The sequence below is a fragment of the Heterodontus francisci genome, chromosome 6 (assembly GCF_036365525.1).
Source record: "Heterodontus francisci isolate sHetFra1 chromosome 6, sHetFra1.hap1, whole genome shotgun sequence".
NCBI lineage: Eukaryota > Metazoa > Chordata > Chondrichthyes > Heterodontiformes > Heterodontidae > Heterodontus > Heterodontus francisci.
This window is the reverse complement of record NC_090376.1, coordinates 53,459,318-53,479,181: the sequence shown is the minus strand read 5'-3', so window position 1 is coordinate 53,479,181 and position 19,864 is coordinate 53,459,318. Positions and strand designations below refer to the sequence as shown.

The 19,864-nt window shown below is 40.2% G+C and overlaps 1 protein-coding gene across 2 annotated transcripts in view; it reads right to left on the bottom strand.

Annotated features, from left to right (window-relative positions):
* The window catches only part of pspc1 (paraspeckle component 1), a 57,365-nt gene that overhangs the window by 28,908 nt on the left and 8,593 nt on the right, over positions 1-19,864 (bottom strand). The window contains exons 3-7 of one of the 2 annotated variants that reach the window (XM_068033691.1): positions 18,712-18,741; positions 18,006-18,101; positions 14,996-15,192; positions 10,655-10,739; positions 858-963 (exon numbers count right to left, since the gene is read on the bottom strand). In XM_068033691.1, coding sequence (XP_067889792.1) covers positions 858-963; positions 10,655-10,739; positions 14,996-15,192; positions 18,006-18,101; positions 18,712-18,741 — 514 coding nt within the window. The remainder of the gene's footprint in view (positions 1-857; positions 964-10,654; positions 10,740-14,995; positions 15,193-18,005; positions 18,102-18,711; positions 18,742-19,864) is intronic. The other variant, XM_068033692.1, reaches the window with a different exon arrangement.

Sequence of the window (19,864 nt, the reverse complement as noted above, 5' to 3'; positions counted from 1 at the left end):
ATAAAATTAAACAGAATGTAATGAGATTTCCATGGCAACTAAAAGCATATGCACATACAGAAAAAGTCAACTGTTACATAATCTTGTACTAGTCTACTATTCAGGTCACAGTGAAAACTATGACATTAATTGCACTGCTGTTAAATCAGTGGTATGAAATAAAACACCAATATACATTCACATCCTAGTAATGAGCATGTAAAAAAAATTCCTATCATCACATCTGGTCTAATCATGTGGGAGACTAGCTGTTTAATGCTGTCCATACAAAGTCAAAAAGGTAGCAATTAAAAAAAAAACATATACATTGTGCTCCCAAGGTAGTAGCATACTTTTGTGTTGAGGTGATATTGGTAAAGTTCAAGATCTATACATTTTAGTATGACAATTTAGCACTCCAGACTGTGCATTTCCTTTCCGGATTTTTTGTTGCAGAAATCATCATTTCAGGGCATTTATTCAGGATTTTATTACTCATGTCACAATAAAACACTTCATTCAAATATTAGATTAAAGCTTAATTGTGCAAACACTTAAAAAAATATTGGATGACTGTTTAATTGTATTTATTAAGTGAAGATCATTTATGCAGAGATTTTAAAATTAATTATACAGTCAGGATTCCATTCTTTTGCAGAACATGATGGCAAAACAACTGCAATAAAATTACAAGCCATAAAAATCCCACCAAACTGCAGTACAATACCAGTTTAAGTATTCATCTTTATTATAGAAGGGACAAGCTTATAAAGGAAAAAAGCATCCATCCTTTATGAAATCAAAATTTCTAAAAATCCTGACTGTCTAAAATAAATATTGTCCTGCCATCCACCCAAGTCTTTGTATTTCTTACTTACATTGTCCATGTAGTTGGGCTTATACCCTTCTTGCTGCCTTCTCAATTCATCCTGTTCTCTCTGGCGCATCATTTCCTCCTCTCGTCGGCGACGTTCCTCTTCATGCCTGTCAAAATTTAATATGATCTTAGTTTAACATAACAAGCAACTGAAAGGCTGTCCAACTTAAACAGCTAACAATGCATTGGAAGCATAATTCATCTTCTCAACCTCTCATTTTCTTGATTGTGTGTTTTTATGCACATCAAGATGATCAATAACTATTTGGACATGACAAAGGCACATCCAATCCAGTGAACCCTGCAAAGTCCTCCTTAACATCTGGCAACTTGTGTCAAATTGGCAGCGTGTCCCAAAGGCCAGTCAAGCTACAGCCCATAACCCGACACAAAACCTTCCTTTTCAGTCAACATTACAGAATCCTCCACCACCGTCCCTGGTTATGTCCTGTCCTACCTGCAGCTGGTACAGTGGTATACAGTCAGGAGAGAATGGCCCTGGGAGGCATCAACATTGACTACACACCCTAGGAAGCCTCATAGCATTAGGTTAAACATGGGCAGGGAAACTTGATTACCACCTACTGCCCTCCCTCAATTGATGAATTAGTACTCCTCCACCTTCAACATCATTTAGACGAAGCAGTGAGGGTAGCAAGGGCACAGAATGTACCCTGGGTGGGGGACTTCAACGCCCATCACCAAGAGTGGCTTGGTAGCACCACTACTGACTGAGCCCTGAAGGATATAACCACCAGACTGGGCCTGCAGCAGTTGGTGATACCACCAACAAAAAAAAACCTACTTGATCTCACCAATCCACAGATGTATCTGTCCATGACAAGTGTTGGTAGGAGTAACCACTACACAGTTTTTGTGGAGACAAAGTCCCATCTTCACAGAGGACACCCTTCATCGTATTACATGGCACTACTACCGTGCTATTTGGGATAAACACAACAGACCTAGGAGCTCAAAATGAACACCTATGAGGTGCTATGGGCCATTTGCAGTGGAATTGTATTCCACCACAATGTGTAACCTCATGGCCTGACATATCTATTCTTCTATTACCATCAAGCCAGGGGACCAACTCTAGTTCAATGAGGACTGTAGAAGGGTGGCACAGTGGTTAGCACCACAGCCTCACAGCTCATAAGATCATAAGAACTAGGAGTAGGCCGTCCGGCCCCTCGAGCCTGCTCCGCCATTCAATAAGATCATGGCTGATCTTTTCGTGGACTCAGATCCACTTACCCGTGCTCTCACCGTATTCCTTAATTCCTTTATTGTTCAAAAAGATATCTACCTTAGCTTTAAAAACGTTTACTGAAGAAGCGTCAACTACTTCACTGGGCAAGGAATTCCATAGATTAACAACCCTCTGGGTGAAGAAGTTCCTTCTTAATTCAGTCCTAAATCTGCTCCCTCTAATCTTGAGGCTATGCCCTCTTGTCCTAGCTTCACCTGCCAGTGGAAACATCCTCTCTACTTGTATCTTATCTATTCCCTTCATAATTTTATATGTTTCGATAAGATCCCCCCTCACTCTTCTGAATTCCAATGAATATAATCCCAATCTACTCAGTCTCTCCTCATAAGCCAACCCCCTCAACTCCGGAATCAACCTAGTGAACCTCCTCTGCACCCTCTCCAGTGCCACTATATCCTTTCTCAAGTAAGGAGACCAAAACTGCACACAGTACTCCAGATGCGGCCTCACCAGTACCCGATACAGCTGCAACATAACCTCTCTGCTTTTAAACTCAATCCCTTTAGCAATGAAGGACAAAATTCCATTTGCCTTCCTAATTACTTGCTGTACCTGCAGACCAACCTTCTGCGATTCATGCACAAGGACACCCAGGTCCCTCTGCATAGCAGCATGCTGCAACTTTTTACCATTCAAGTAATAATCCTTTTTACTGTTACTCCTACCGAAATGAATGACTTCACATTTATTAACATTGTATTCCATCTGCCAGACCTTTGCCCACTCAATGTATCTATGTTCCTCTGCAAAGTTTCACAGTTATCTGCACACTTTGCTCTGCCACTCATCTTAGTGTCATCTGCAAACTGACACCCTACACGTGGTCCCCAACTCCAAATCATCTATATAAATTGTAAATAATTGCGGTCCCAACACCGATCCCTGAGGCACACCACTAGTGACTGATTGCCAACCAGAATAGCACTCATTTATCCCCACTCTCTGCTGCCTGTTAGTCAACCAATCCTCTATCCATGCTAATACTTTACCCCTAACGCCATGCATCCTTATCTTATGCAGCAGCCTCTTGTGCGGCACCTTGTCGAAGGACTTTTGGAAATCTAGGTACACCACATCCACTGGGTCCCCATTGTCCACCTTGCTCGTAATGTCATCATAGAATTCCAAAAGATTTGTCAAGCATGACCTGCCCTTCATGAACCCATGCTGCGTCTGCCCAACGGGACAATTTCTATCGAGATGCCCTGCTATTTCTACTTTGATAATAGACTCAAGCATCTTCCCCACTACAGAGGTTAAGCTAACCGGTCTATAATTCCCCATATTTTGTCTACCTCCCTTTTTAAACAGTGGCGTCACATCTGCTGTTTTCCAATCTGCTGGGACTACCCCAGAGTCCAGCAAATTTTGGAAAATTACCGCCAGCGCACCTGCTATTTCTCCCGCCATCTCTTTTAGTACCCTGGGATGCATTCCATCAGGGCCAGGAGACTTATCAATCCTTAGCTCCATTAGCTTGCCCAACACTACCTCTTCCGTAATAATGATTGTTTCCAGGTCCTCACCTACGTTCGTCTCTTTGTCAATTACTGGCATGTTATTAATGTCCTCCACTGTGAAGACCGATACAAAATACCTGTTCAATGCCTCGGCCATTTCATCATATCCCATAACTAAATTCCCCTTCTCACCCTCTAAAGGACCAACGTTTACTTTAGCCACTCTTTTTCGTTTTATATATTTATAGAAACTTTTGCTATCAGTCTTTATATTCTGTGCTAGTTTTTTCTCATGTTCTATCTTACTTTTCTTTATAGCTCTTTTTGTGGCTTTCTGTTGACCTTTAAAGTTTTCCCAATCTTCTAGTTTCATGCTGTTTTTGGCCACTTTGTATGCCATCTCTTGAAATTTGATAGCCTCCATTATAGCTCCAGTGACCCGGGTTCGATTCTGGGTACTGACTGTGCGGAGTTTGCAAGTTCTCCCTGTGACCGCGTGGGTTTTTGCCGGGTGCTCCGGTTTCCTCCCACAGCCAAGGGTTGATAGGTAAATTGGACATTCTAAAATTGCCCCTAGTATAGGTAGGTGGTAGGGGAATTGAGGGAAGGTGGGGATGTGGTAGGAATATAGGATTAGTATAGTATATTAGTATAGTATAGGATTAGTGTCCTCAATACCTTGCTCTATGGCAGCGAGGCCTGGACAACGTATGTCAGCCAAGAGCGACGTCTCAATTCATTCCATCTTTGCTGCCTCCGGAGAATACTTGGCATCAGGTGGCAGGACCGTATCTCCAACACAGAAGTCCTCGAGGCGGCCAACATCCCCAGCTTATACACACTACTGAGTCAGCGGCGCTTGAGATGGCTTGGCCATGTGAGCCGCATGGAAGATGGCAGGATCCCCAAAGACACATTGTAGAGCAAGCTCGCCACTGGTATCAGACCCACCGGCCATCCATGTCTCCGCTTTAAATACGTCTGCAAACGCGACATGAAGTCCTGTGACACTGAACACAAGTCGTGGGAGTCAGTTGCTAGCGTTCGCCAGAGCTGGCGGGCAGCCATAAAGGCGCAGCTAAAGTGTGGCGAGTCTAAGAGACTTAGCAGTTGGCAGGAAAAAAGACAGAGGCGGAAGGGGGAGCCAACTGTGTAACAGCCCCGACAAACAAATTTTTCTGCAACACCTGTGGAAGAGCCTGTCACTCTCGAATTGGCCTTTATAGCCACTCCAGGCGCTGCTCCACACACCACTGACCACCTCCAGGCGCTTACCCATTGTCTCTCAAGATAAGGAGGCCAAAGAAGTATAAATGGGCGGCTGATGGTCGGCACACACTCGGTGGGCCGCAGGGCCTGTTTCAGTGCTGTATCTCGAAATAAAAATAAAATAAGAGCATGCTAGGAGCAGCACCAGCTGTACCTGGTGAAACTACAACACAGGACTAAATGCATGCTAAACAGCAGAAGCAGCATGCTATAGACAGAGCTGAGTGATCCTACAACCAAAGGATTGCATCAAAGTTTTGCAGTCCTGCCACATCCAATCATGAACTGTGATGGACAAATAAACAACTAATTGGAGGAGGCTTCATGAACATCCCAATCCTTAATAATTGCAGACTCCAGTACGTCAGTGCAAAAGACAAGGCTGAAGCGTATGCAACTATCTTCAGCCAGAAGTGCTGAACTTGGTCCATCTTGGGTGCTGAACTTGGTCCATCTTGGTTTCCTTCTGAGGTTCCAACATCACAAATGCCAGTCTTTAGCCAATTTGATTCACTCCACGTGATATCAAAGAAACAGCTGAATGCACCAGATACAGCAAAGGCTATGGGTCCCAACATTCCAGTTGTACTGCTGAAGACCACACCTCAAGTCAAACCGTTCCAGTACAGCTACAACCCTGGCATCTATCCCAGTGAAAATGTATGTCCTGTCCACAAAAAGCAGGACAAATCTAATCTGGCCAATTACTGCCCCATCAGCAAAATGATGGCTAGCGTCATCAACAGCATTATCATGTGGCACTTACTCACTGATGTTATTTTGTGTTCGGCTTGGATCATTCAGCTCCAGACCTCATTACAGCTTTGGCCCAAACATGGACAAAAAGCTGCTGAATTCCGGAAGTGAAGTAAAAGTGACTTCCCTCAACATCAAAGCAGCATTTGACCGACAGTAGCATCAAGGAGATCTAATAAAAATAAAAAGTCGATGAAAATCAGGGGGAAAACTCCACTGGCTGGAGTCATACCTAGCACAAAGGAAGATGATAGTGGTTTTTGGCAGGCCAATCACCTCAGCTCCAAGAGTTCCTCAGGTTGTGTCCTGGGCCCAACCATCTTCAGCTGCTTCAATTGCCTTCCCTCCATAAAAGGTCAGAAGTGGGATGGTCACTGTTGATTGCAGAGTTTTCAATTCCAATTGGAACTCCTCAGATAATGAAGCAGTCCATGTTGCCATGCAGCAAGACATGGAGAACATTCAGGATTGGCTGCTATATAACAGATAACATTCACACCACACAAGTGCCAAGCAATGAACATCTCCAACAAGAGAGAGTCTAACCACCTTCCCACGACACTCAATGGCATTACCATCGCTGAATTCCCCACCATTGCTGAATTTCCCACCATTAACATCCTGGGGGTCACAATTGACTAGAAACTTATTTGGACCGGCCATATAAATACTGTGCTTATAAGAGCAGGTCAGAGGTTGGGTATTCTGCAATGAATGACTCATCTCCTGACTACCCAAGGCCTTTCCAAGCACCTATACACACAAATCTGATGGAATATACTCCTGGATGAGTGCAGCTCCAACAACACTCAAGAAACTTCACACTATCCAAAACAAAGCAGTCCACTTGATTAGCACCCCATCCACCAGCGCAACATTGCTTAGTGTGCACCATCGTGGAGATGCACTGCAGCAACTCGCCAAGACTCTCAACAGTATCTTCCAAATCTGCAACTTCTACCACCAGAAGGACAAAGGCAGCAGACACATGGGAAAGCCACGACCTGCAAGATCCCCCAAGTCACACACCATTCTGACTTGGAAATATATCACCTTTCCGTCATCGTCCCTTGGTCAAAATCCTGGAACATCTTCTAACACCGGGGGAGGATCTTCGCCACCAGACTGCAGGAAGACAAGAAGGTGGTTCACCAGCACCTTCTCAAGAGCAATTAGGTATAAGCAGTAACTGCTGACATTGCGAATAATACCCACATCCTACAAATGAATTAGAAAAAAAAAAATCTATGCTGGTCATAGACAATGTTTCAAAACAGACAAGCCAAACACGAGATTCTGGATTGTACAATGCAGTTAGCACCTGTAAACTTAATCCCATTTCAGCTGTGCTCATTGCAAGTTGAGAAATAAAATTTATAATTCAAATCAAATACATTTCAAAACCCATCCATACCAACCATGGACACGTAATTTGCACCCTTTTAAAATGCAGCATTAATACAATCATGCTTCACATTTTAGCATTAAAGTAACTTATACTTTTCATCTAAAAAGCACCAATTATTTGGTTTAAACTAAAAGCACGAGATTATCTTGCAAGCAGGTCCAGCAAATTTTCCAAACATCAGAATTAAACTGATTAGCTCAGTGATACAACACTAACAAAACTGCTCAAATTTAATTTTATTACTGCAATCTTGAATCTTTTCTTTATGGTTTGTTATCTCCGTTGACCACACCTATCTTATTATCTCCATTTTCAATGATTCATTCTGTTGAATAAGCATTTATTCTGACTCTATGCCCCATCAATTCTGTTTAAAACATTTACTTTTCCAATTGTTCAATCTTTTCCCTTCCACTATTTGGATGTTGGGCATTTTTAAAAATGACCATCTGATTGACTTTGGTTTGTGTTAAACTGGGCAGTCATTAGCAGCCCAGGGAACCAATAAGCTTGACCACAGTTCAATGATCAAGCCATTTTACTTAAAATATTCCAAATGATCCGCTTATCAAAACTGTGTATAAAGTAAGTAATGTTTAGACTTCTGGATTTTATGATTAAACAAGACACCACGCTCCACTGATGGCCCAGTGGTTAAGGACACCACCAGGTTTAGCACTAAGCTATTCAGACCACAAAATACTACCGGCGATTCAGTATCTGTGCCAAATCCCACTGATGGAAATTGAACATGTATAAATGGCTATTATAATACCTAAACTGCTCATTATAACTCCACTACAAATGCACAGGCTTTACTTTTCAAGAAATTTGTATTCAGGGCATTTCCTTCATTAATCACCAAAATAGCAAGCAGCACCACCAAAGCTTTACCCCACTGCAACCCGAACAAAATTATAACAGCACCCCTAGAAACACACAAATTGAACAGGGGGGCAGGGGGAGAATGTGTAGAAAAGCACAATATTCAAAATGTGGGAAAAAGGGGCAATTTTATGGAGGAGATGGGGGCCTCGGCCACCGGCTGGGGAGCCAGCGAGAGACCCGCGTTGCCACCTTTGGGTAAGGTCCACCATATGACGATCCATTCAGGCTCTCGAGAGGCCACTGGCAGGCCTTTTCCCAGATCAGGACCTCAGTGGTGGCTGCTGCTGGGAAGACACCCACCCGAGGCCCAGGTCAGTGCTGGATCCTTGACTCAGGTGACTGATGGCAGGCGGAGTTTTGCGGGAGGGGGTGATTGGCAGCAAGGGAAGCAGGTGGCTCTCAGCAGGACCCCCTTCCCAGTGCCAGGTCCTTGAACAAGCACTAAGTATCTTTGAATGAGGCTCCCACCCCGCACCCCCGCAGGAGGCCCACAAGCAACCTTGCACGGGTTTGCATGTTGTACTCCCAGCATGGCGACAGGCCCGCCCACCGTTGGGTAAATACCAGAGGTAGTGGGAAGATGCCGTTAATTGGGCATTAACTGCCCCTTAAGGGCCTCCATTAGTGGCAGGGCAGGAAGGCCGTTCACAGGTCTCCCTGCCACTGACCCAATTGGGGTGGAGGTGGAAAGGTGAAGAGGTCATCACCTACCACCAACCCACCCAAAGTCTTTATTCAAAAGGTGAAAGAATTAAAACATTATAAACAAAAAGGTTGTACTTTCGACAACAATTTAGTGCTGAAACAAAATATACATCTACAGAGCATTCTTAACGTAGTTAAACAATCCAACATGCTTCACAGAGGGAAGAACAGATACCAAGGTTCAATTTGTAGTACTCTCACATCAGAATTATAGGTTGAAGTCCTACTCCAGGACACAAGTGCATAAAGTTTGGCTGACACGGTGGTACAGTGGCCTCTGCTCACTTTGGTGGTTCAGGTGTGAAGTAGAAATCTGAAGGTATTATTTAAAGAGGACGTTGCTGTGGTGTCTGACTAAAATTCTTTTCTCAATCAAGATCAAAGAAAACAGATCAACTTATAATTCATTGCATTGTTGTTAGTTCTGCACAATCACTGCGCTTCGCAATACATACTTCCATGGAAAGTATTTTGAGATAGATAAACACTTAAGTGATGTGATGATACACCATATTAAATCAAATTTCTTTTCTGAAATGTGGTGCTGATTTTCCTCTCCCACCTTGCCTAGCACAGGGCAGATTGACCATTTTTGCACACGCCTGACTCAACCCAAGATGCGCACAGCAAATTTTCTTGACCCGATGAAAGGTCACAGACCTGAAATGTTCACTCAGTTTCCCTCTCCAGATACTGCTAGGCCTACTGAGCATTTGTAGCATTTTCTGTTTGTATTTCAGATTTCCAGCATCTGTAATATTTGCTTTTGCACCAAACTTGAACATGAAGGGCATAAAAGCAACAGGAAATTTATCTCTAAGTGTAAAGTTAACTGAATCCAAAGAAATATTTGACCAACTATGGATCCAAGAGGCAGTAATGGCAAGTCTGCTGATCGAGACACTTCCAAAATTTGACATGGCAATATCATTAAGAGGTTGACAAGGTGGTATTATCAGTATCTACTTCCAATCGATGTGCTTTAAACCAGCATGCATTTACCCAAACATTTAACAGTTACTACCAAAAGAAATCGGGATTCTGAAAATGTTTAATTAATTCACTGTACTAGATAAAATACAAGATCACTTAATACAAAAGCCATATAGTGAGGCTGTTTCTTCTATTTCTTTTTAAAGTTATATTTATGAGGGCCATCACTGCTGGGTAATTCAGTATAGCACTTAGCCAGCTCTGGAACAAATCTTTGCCTAACCTACTCAAAGTATATATCCTCAGGTTTGCCTAAGTGACATTTGCCATTCAGTACCAAATTAGGGAAATATTTTGTTGTAAGCCAAAGGCAGCTAACAACTGAAAAGAGACTACCCCAACTCATTTCAAATGAGACACTTATTGCCAGCAAATGAGGGGAACTGTCACCCCATCAATCCAGATTTGAATCTTGGTTCCACATGCCAGCATCTCATGTCCTGCACCACCCAATTTCTTCCCCCCACCCCTGCCGTTGAACTTGAATTATATCTGATCCTCAATGAAGCCACTGATATACAAAAATGCAAGAAGTACCATTTCTTTCAATCAACACACAAATTTCAGCTCGTATGAAATGACTCACACTTGTAATCAACACTTTGTGCACTACATAAAAAAGTCAAATCCAAAAGTGGAGATTAATAACAAACAGAAAAGACCTCTTGCATTAATTTATATTAAGAATGCACCAAAGCAGAACTTCCAGGACTGAACAGTTACAGAATTACACCAGCAGGACCTGAAACTTTAGGGTGTGGTGCAGGACCTGTTGCAATTAAATGATTACTTCATTTGGAAGACACAAATCTGCATTCAAATGGATATTTCCAAATGATCCAAATTGTCACCCGCATACCAAGGGGGGAAAAAAATCAAATATATACACGCTGACATATCTAAAATGGAAGTTTAATACCAGACACAGCCATTGCTCCAATCTCCCCCACTGACAATTGTGAAAGACATTATGCTTTTAATTAAACGTTTCAGAAATAAAGGAATCGTATAACATACTGCAAGATCTTGATCTGAACTGCACGTACCTCATTTCTATATGTTTTCGTTTCTGCAGCTCTTGATTCCTCATTTCTTCCAGGCGTCTCAGCTCCTCTTGGCGTCTCATCAAATCTACAAAGAACAATCACTTTCAATTTAACACTTGTTGCAGAACATAAATTAGGTCAGCCATTTTTAAAGACATCTCTTAGGTGCTTGCACCAGACAAGTAGCCATACAATATCCAGTACTGCCCGATTTCACGCTAGTGCAGCACAATTATATAGCGTAGAAACAGAAACTAGTATTTTCAAAATAGTGACATAATTAGTAACACAGTAGCATGAAACCGCAGCAACCCAAGAAACCCACTAATCGCGATGGTCTTTGCTTACACCGACTGCAAAATATCCCGCTTAAAATCAACGTTAGATACCTAACTGGTACATACCTTAAAGAACGATATACGCAGGATCTGTCAATTTGTAATTGCAAAACACGAACTCCACCATGACCAACTCATACAAGTACATATTTTTCCACAAAAACAAACTGGGGAAATTAAGATTAAATTATGTCAAAGGAATATACAGATTTAACAGCATGAACTCGGCTGTTATTCTGTATTTCCTAAAATATAAGCAAGGAAGGAATAGCAATATTGGGAAAGAAGTAAATGCTTCGCGTCAAGAGGACTGATCTGCACATAAAGCATATTTAGACAGATGCAATATGCTTAGAGATCAAAGATGAAAAAGGGATGTTACTTTAGCATAATTTTACTACAGATCCCTGAAACACTGTAGGAAAACAGAAGAGGAAATTCACAGAAAGATCAGAGATAGAGCAGAGGGAGAAAAAGGAATGGAGCTCCTAAACGGTGTGTGTATATCCTTCCTAAAGCAGTATGTTAGCATATTTACAAGAGGAGAGATGTTGCTGCACCAATCTATGAATTGTAAGTTAAGTCAAATAAATGAGTTAAATAAGCGCAAGGGCTTCAGGAGTAATAACCATAAGCCTGCAGGTCCAAATAGAGTGGGAAAGCGTTAGCACAAAATTGGAGGGTTCCAGATGGTAATGGGGCACGTTTTAGAAAGGTAAATGAGCTGAAGAGGAAAAAGAAATTGACACACAGGACATTTTTTTCAAAAAGGAGAGTGCGAAGTCGCAGACTAAATACACATCATTCAAAAAGAAAACAACTTCAAGTTTCAAGATGCTGTGGATAAATAAAAAGATTAGAAACAAATTAAAACACAAGGGTATATGTATGATGACAATGAGAAAGTAAGGAAAAGTAGGACAGGGACAGTCAGGAGGGAGGGTGAGGAGATAATCTCAAGAAAGTAAAGCATTCAACAATATATCAGTAAACAGAATTGTTAAATGCAAGGCATAACCTGTAAGGAGTGGATAAATAGAATGCTTAATAAGTACTTTGCTTCAGGGAATGATTTTTGGGATAAGGTCAATCCTGAAATGGCTGGTTGAGATAATGTAATAAATGAAAGGAAATGGAGAAATTAGTTAAGCTGAACTTGGCAGAATGCCCTGGAAATTATCGTTCCACGGAGAGGATTGGAGAGTGGGCATTTCAAAAAAAGGAGACAGAGTTAATTCTGGCAATTACAGGTCAGTCAGTTTTACATCTGTAGTTGGGAAAATTTTGGAATCTTTAAAACTTAATTACTAAATGGCGATGTAGAAGAGTAGAATGATTAGGAGTACAAGTTCACAAGACATTTAAAAGCAGAATCTCAAATAACTAAAGACATAAAAACTAATAGAATACTGGCTATTATGAAAAGGTATAGAATATACCTTTTATAAAACTTTATATATACACCTGTATAAAACCTCAGTAAAACCATAGTTGGAGTAGTGTGTTCAGATTTGGGTTCCATGCTAAGGGAAGGTGGCTGAGACAATAAACTGTACAGTACAGATTCACTAGGATGTTGTCAGTTATAAGGAAATACAAATATGAAGACTTAAAACTGGGTCTGTTTGTGCTAGAACAGAGATTATGCAACAATCTGATAGAGGAGTTTAAAATTACGACAGGATGGGACATTGTAGATACAAACAGATAACTTGTTGATGAGGGTCTAGAACAAAGAGACAAAAGATGCAATATTAAATACAAGACATTTAAAAAACAGATTTTTCTGTCTGTCCTCAAAGTGTGTTATGAGATTGTGGAATGCGCGATCGGAGCTTGTGACTAAAGTAGAGGCCTGGTCAACATTTAAGAATAAGTTAGATAGGTGGGTGAAGGAAAGGAAAATAAAGGGATATGGATAAAAGGACAGGCACAAGGGATTAGGATACTGCATATGTGGAAGATAAACACCAACACTTAATGTGGTGAAACAGTCAGTTTCAGTTTTGTGATTTCCATTTAGTGTAATGTAAATCTATGATGGGCTTTGCACCTCATAAGCAACAGCCATAAATAGTTAGGAAAGATGACCACTAAAATACAAAATACATATTACCGATTACTCACATTTTCATATTTGCAAACTCCCTATAAATATCAGTCAATCCAAGTTATTGTCCAAAATAGGGCTCTGCATTGATCATAGCAATTTTTCAGCCAAAATAAATTAATTTTCCCAAGAAACTTCTTTCACATAGAGGACTCTTAAATCAAGTATTTTTTCTGTGGGGGGGTGGAAAAGAGATTTACAAATATTGGGCCAGATTTTGCAGTGCCAGTAACAACAATGCGTTCAGCATTCACCGCTACAGATTGTCAGGAGAGGCTCCGCAACATCTGTAGTACCCACATCGCACTGTAGTGCGCAAATCCCAAAGCTGCAGTGGGCCAACCAATGCTACACCAAATGGCAAATATGAATCCAAAGCGAATTTGGGCTAATTGTCCAATTATGAATTAATCACTAAAATTTTAGAGTTATATTTCCCTCTCAATTCACAAATACTTAATGAGGAGGTCCACACCAGAAAGGATCCTTTAAAAAAAAAGTTAAACCGGATTGATTTAAAAGCATACATTTTCCAAGTCTGATAAATGGGTAAAAAGGAAACTCTATGATTTGTTCACGAGTTAACATACTTCTTAAATATAATAGAAAAGTAATTTGTGATCAAAATTATTGTACTTTTGTTAAAATGTTTCAATTTTTAATTTTGTAAAGTTGTGTTTATATTTTCGATTTTGTCTACGAATTCTGATTTTCCATAGCCTTTTTACCTCAGCTGACTGCTTTATACACTTTTTGCAGTGCAGTGACTGTAAACCACACCATAACTGCCTGCCGTTTTTGCCCACTCTACAGAGTGCTATTGGGCCTTACTGAGACAATCCTCCTTCAAGGCAAATGAAATTCTCGCCATGGGGATCATGGTACGTTGGTGCGTAGATTTATTCAATGTCACGTAGTGAGTGCCATCCATACACTTCTGACTGCAAAATCCAGACTTATGTGTTAACTCCAATTAAAAGACAAATGTTTGAGAACTCTTAAAAGCACATGCCAGAATGCCAGCCAAAGAAACTGTTGAAGGTGCAATTAACCTGCTCTAAACTGCAAACTGATATGCAGTAGGTTTTATAAAATGATGGTAAAACATTGTTTATGGAAGAGAAATAAACACCTAGTGACAGCTGAGGGGGAAGTTAATAATGTAATCTTGCACGAGCTGATAATAATCACTGTCAAAATACCAAGTCTTAAAAGGCATTCCTCACCAAGGAGCAAAAGTAACTACTTGCTTCCAAACTGTTGCCAATACAAAATATCTTGGCTGAAAGTGGCAATTTAATCTTTCTGGGAGCACTTTGGGGCAAAAGTGCAGCATTATTTTCCTTTAACAAAATTAATACATCAAAAAAAACAGGAGAGAGAGAGAAAAAAAAACTAGGACAGAGAGAGAGAAGCCAAGACAGATCTAAAAAAGAATGTGCAAGGGTTACAGGGTGAATTGCTTATTCGGAGAGCAGGTGCAGACATGACGGACTGAATGGCCTCTTTCTGTACTGTAATAATTCTGTGAAACCAGAGTCATTTCAAGCAACCTGATGACCCTTTTCATAAATTCAGCTGAATGAGTAGAGGGAAATTGAACAGAGGGAAAATAATAGACACAGGTCAGGTTGCATTAGTTCATTAATCCAGATGCAAGATATGAAGTTACACCAATAATTTACTTGAAGATCTCCAGATACCTTGCTACACTCTTAAGTTATGGCAGCAGAACCAGATTTTGGAAACTCCACAACCACCACCTCAAGATATTGACTTTCAAGATATGTCCTAAGATTACTCAGTGGCTGATTACCACAGGTTACAATCCACTGCAATTATTCAATAAAATATCAACCGTAACAATCTTATAGGTAAAGTGTAATAACTTACCTTGTCTCATAAGCATAAGCTGATGTTCATGACGAGCAGCTTCCATTTCTGCCTCTAGTTTCTGTTTTGCTTCTCGGATGTTTCTATCAACTTGCTCACGTTGTTGCTTTTCCATTTCATCAAGGGCTTTCCATCGAGATGCATATTCAAACTCAAATGTCCCAGGCTGAGCAAAACGTGGTGGCTGCTCCCTTTCCCTAATTCAATAAAAACATACATTAACCATAAATCACCAAAGCACTACTCAATTACCACCAGTTCCTATATTTATGAAATACATGTAGCTTTATACCATGTTTAGTAACACACAGGACATCACAGACTGTCTGTGCATCATTTCAATATGCTCTTTTTACATACATCTTAAATAATACCCTTGATGCAGAGCTTGATACACGCAGAGGGAAAGCAGCTACCACCTTTGGTCGACTCGCGAAACAAGCATGACTCTTAGGATCAAGCTGTTGGTTTACAAGGCCTATGTTCTTAGCACCTTGCTGTATGGCTGTGAAACATGGGTGACTTACAGCTACCAGGAAAAGAAGCTCAATTTCTATCTTCGCTGTCTGCGACGCATTATGGGTATACTCTGGCAGGATAAGAATCACAAATTGGCAGTTCTCTCAAAGGCAGAGATCACAAGAGGGTTGGCACTAATCAAGCAGAGGCGGCTTTGGTGGATCCGACTTATCTGTAGAATGGAAGACAGTCGCATACCCAAGGACCTTCCATATGGTGAAGTTGCCGGGGACAGATGACCAGTGGGGTGCCCAAAGCTCTGCTTCAAGGGTGCTTGGAAGTGTGACATGAAGGCCCTAATTGTCGACTATTGCACTTGGGAGTCACCAGCTGACGAAAGAGGGAAATGGCAACACACCCTGTGGACTGGTGTGCACTACCAAGACGACCAGTTGCTACACCAGCTTGGCAACAGGCACTGTCAAGAACTCCTCGCAGCGTCACCTGGCAGCTTCCCGTGCAGCACTTGTAGCAGAACCTGCCTCTCAAAGATTGACCTAAACAGCCATCAGCAAAGATGCATGTAAGAGAAGACACCCCACCCAAATGGATTGTTTGCTGCGTGTCCATCATCTTTTCGTAGATGGAAGGATGCCAACCTCTCTCAATATGCACCAACATCTTCATTGTCCTCTTAAAAGATTCTCAATAGCCCAGAAGATAGAGACAGAAGACATTTTAGTATTACTTCCTGCAACATATAGTGTCATTTCATGGTGGAGAAGCTTTCATTTTTCCATATAAAAGTATGAGGTTCGTCATATGTTAAAGTGTAAATCTACAACATCTTTTCAAAAGGTACATATTGTGATGGAATCTGCGGTCTGCACGACCTATGCAGAAATGTGTGCAACCTGTTATAGATGGCTTGTTGAATGCTCTGGTAGGTGCACAGACCCTGGTTTGCAAAGATGGTTTCTTTTTTTGGAGCAGAATGTCAGAACAGAAATTGAAGACAAATACTTCAGGTTGCGGAGGTAACTAAAACTGGTTATAACCAAATAAGAGTGAGACACTGCCATCCAAGCTCAGACAGCAAGTGTTTTTGTAAAAACAAACAAGGTGAAGAGAGAGATGACAGGAACTAGGAGCGGTTTCTGTTATTTAGGGGAACTGATTCATCAGACCTGGCCGTAGAGTGCACAGGGTTGTCACTAAAGGACACAGATAAAAGGTAACATTGGGAATCCATGCCGTCAAGTCTGTCGTGAGGAGAACTGAGAAAGTTCTGGAGAAGGATGTCATTTTTCATTCAGTAAAGTCTGTACCTGTGGAACATAGGATTAAAGTGAAACTGCTGTCAGTCGAGAATTGTGGCTGCATCTTGGAAGACAAGATCTGGAGACCTACATGAGGAATTTCAGAGTTTTGAAGAACTGTGTGACTGTAATTTGGTGCCATACATGTTGAATGGACTTCCCAGTAAATATGAGATCCATCTTTGTTGTATCTGATAGTGAATATATAATTAGTCACATCTTGATCGTGATCTGTCTGGTAATTCATGGTTAATTTATGTTGATTCTGGTTTGATTTTTAAAGTAAAAGTTATAACAGTGAAATCTTGTCCATTGGGATTGCTTGGTAAATTTGGTTCTTTTGACTTGTTGGTCTCTATGGGGATTATAACAATATTTCAATAATTATTTCCTAATGAATAACCTGTCGACTAATTACTTGTGATAACAAAGCCCTCATTTTCTCTGATATATTGCCTTTGACCAAGAGAGTGGGTGCCAAAATGAAATTCCACTTTAAAACGGCAAATGCTAACAAATTAAGATTCAGGCAGGTTGTGAATATCCATTTCCAATTTGTGGAATGCTTCATAATCTGCATTCAATGATTGAAGCAGTATGTTGTGTTCAACTAAACTACACCTTGATTCGCTGTAAAACATTCGAGGTTCTGCTCAATGCAAAACATGGAAAAAAGGCTTCATGATTCAAGAGACCTTAACCGCAGTCACATAGCACAGAAACTGGAAAAAAAAGCTGTAACAAAAGGCTATAGGTGAGCATGATAGCAGTCCTCTCTCAGACTTCAGTCACCCCTCTGCTGATGGGCCAAAAGACTTGAAGGTAGTCACAATTTGTATATTATGTGCTGTATTTATTGCTCTTACTAAGTGCAGTTAAGGTACCTTTGATAGGAATCCTTGACTTTCACATCATGTGCCAAGAATGAAAAGGTGTACTCTGTACAAAATTATGGAGATGCTTATGGGACAAAATTCTCAGAAAGCATTTCCAGCATCATTTTTGCACCTTTACAATTCTCAGCCCCAGACAGAGAACTAAGTCTTCCAAAACAGTAAAGTATTAATGTATCAGAAAAATAAAACCAAAAGCTTCACATGTGCACTGTAGACATGGAAAGTGATCCAAAAGCATTTTGTTTGGTCAACAAAATACCTCTTAAATGAATGGCAAAACCCATAATATTTTAGATGTACTTGTTACACTAAACAAAATAAGATGGAAATATCTACTTGTGATATTGAGTGTTCTTTTGCAGTAGTTTCTCAGGAAGTCCATCTTCATCATCAAACTGTTCCATGGGCTCCACAATAACAGGACGAGGAGAGCTGAAAAATATTATAACATGGCATTTACAGTAGGAAAAGGCTAACCAACGTTAAGAACCTTTAGAAGTACTTGATATGGTGTTAATCGTTTCCACTAATTACATTATCTTAAATAACTTGCATAAAACAGAATGCACATTTTCAGAAGGGTTCAACCTGGTCAGAATTCCTACCTTCAAACAGCTGCACCAGACTGTAATTATGTACTTTGGCCTACATTAACAGATGAGACCATGTACAAGCATCCATGTTACAATTTGCCATTTTAAGATTTTGCTAGTATAGAAACACTTATTTCAGAAACATGCTTATAAAAAAAAAGAGGTGGCAGGTGAGCTGAAAAGGTAAAGCTAAAAGGTAAACCCTCAGAATGTTTATTATTGAAATAATGTCAAAGTTAAGAAACGATTTATAATTTGAAGTTGTACTAATCTACTGTTCTTTCAGTGTTCCAATGGAAGGCTTTGAAATCCAAAGACTCTTTCACCCTCTTGGGTGCTTATTCATAAGTATCTATTTGTATTTTAGCGATCCAGAAAGTTTGTAGTATATAGAATTATCTACAAAAAAGTGAAACTTGTTTAAAAATAAAACCATGAAGTTCTCTTACTTTGTCGCCTGGTTCGTCATATTGGAAGTCCTATGGGAACAATAATTGGTTTACTGTCAGGTGATAAACTATCAATCAAATCTACCTTTGAATGTGACTGCGGTTAACCTCACATGTACCGAAATATTACACAAAATTTTACAACAAAGAAACAGGCCATTCAGACTAACAGGTCGATGCCAGTGTTTACGCTCCACACAAGCCTCCTCCCACCTTACTTCATCTCAACTCATCAACATATCCTGTTCTATTCTCCCTCACATTCTCGTTTCACCTTAAATGCATCTATGCTATCTGCCTCAACTACTCCATGTGCCTATTGTAAGACATATGAACAAATTGTCATGAATTTAATAAATATTTCAGTATAAAAAATAAGACATATTGGGCATCAAGTATGCATCTTGCATAACAGCATACTACTAACATATTAACTAAATTAGTAACCATGCCCAATGTTTCCATGGTAAGAAATTTTGGTCAGTATCTAAATGAAATGAATCCATAACTACTTGAATTTATACTAGATAGGTTTCTCTTTAAAACAATCATTTTGATCCTATTCATTTGAGAAATGTATATGCCAAAGATGCATAATTGTTGAATACAATAAATTTTTTGCATTATAATTCACAATGTACATATTCTGTCAATATGATATCCATTTTTTTTTTTTTTTACAGAGTTTTCTGCTTTAGGAATTACTGTCAAATCTTTATTTGGGAGAAGAAGCTTTAATTTTTTTGCTAAAGATTGAAGCTGGTGTTTATGCACAATTATAACCACAAGACACTTCTTGCCCACATCCTACCTTTTTGGGCTTGGTGGAAACAAAAGTGATTAAAAATAAAAAGTATAAAGCTTGTAAAGGAGCAAATCCCTTAAGATTTCCTCAAATATTTCAATGTTTCTAGTCAGTAAAGCAATATCATGCTTATGAATCCAAACACTACATAAGTGCTGCCAAGGAAGAATAACTATTTTAGACCCTATATAATATAAACCTTACTCTGTAGCCGAGAAAAAATTCGACTGCAACAGAGATTGAGAAATTCCCACCAGTCTGAAGGGCAAAAGTATAACTTGCGCAAACGGATTAGTATCAGTTCAAGGACACTGCAGAGAAATTATGGGGCTGTACTTTTAAATTGTA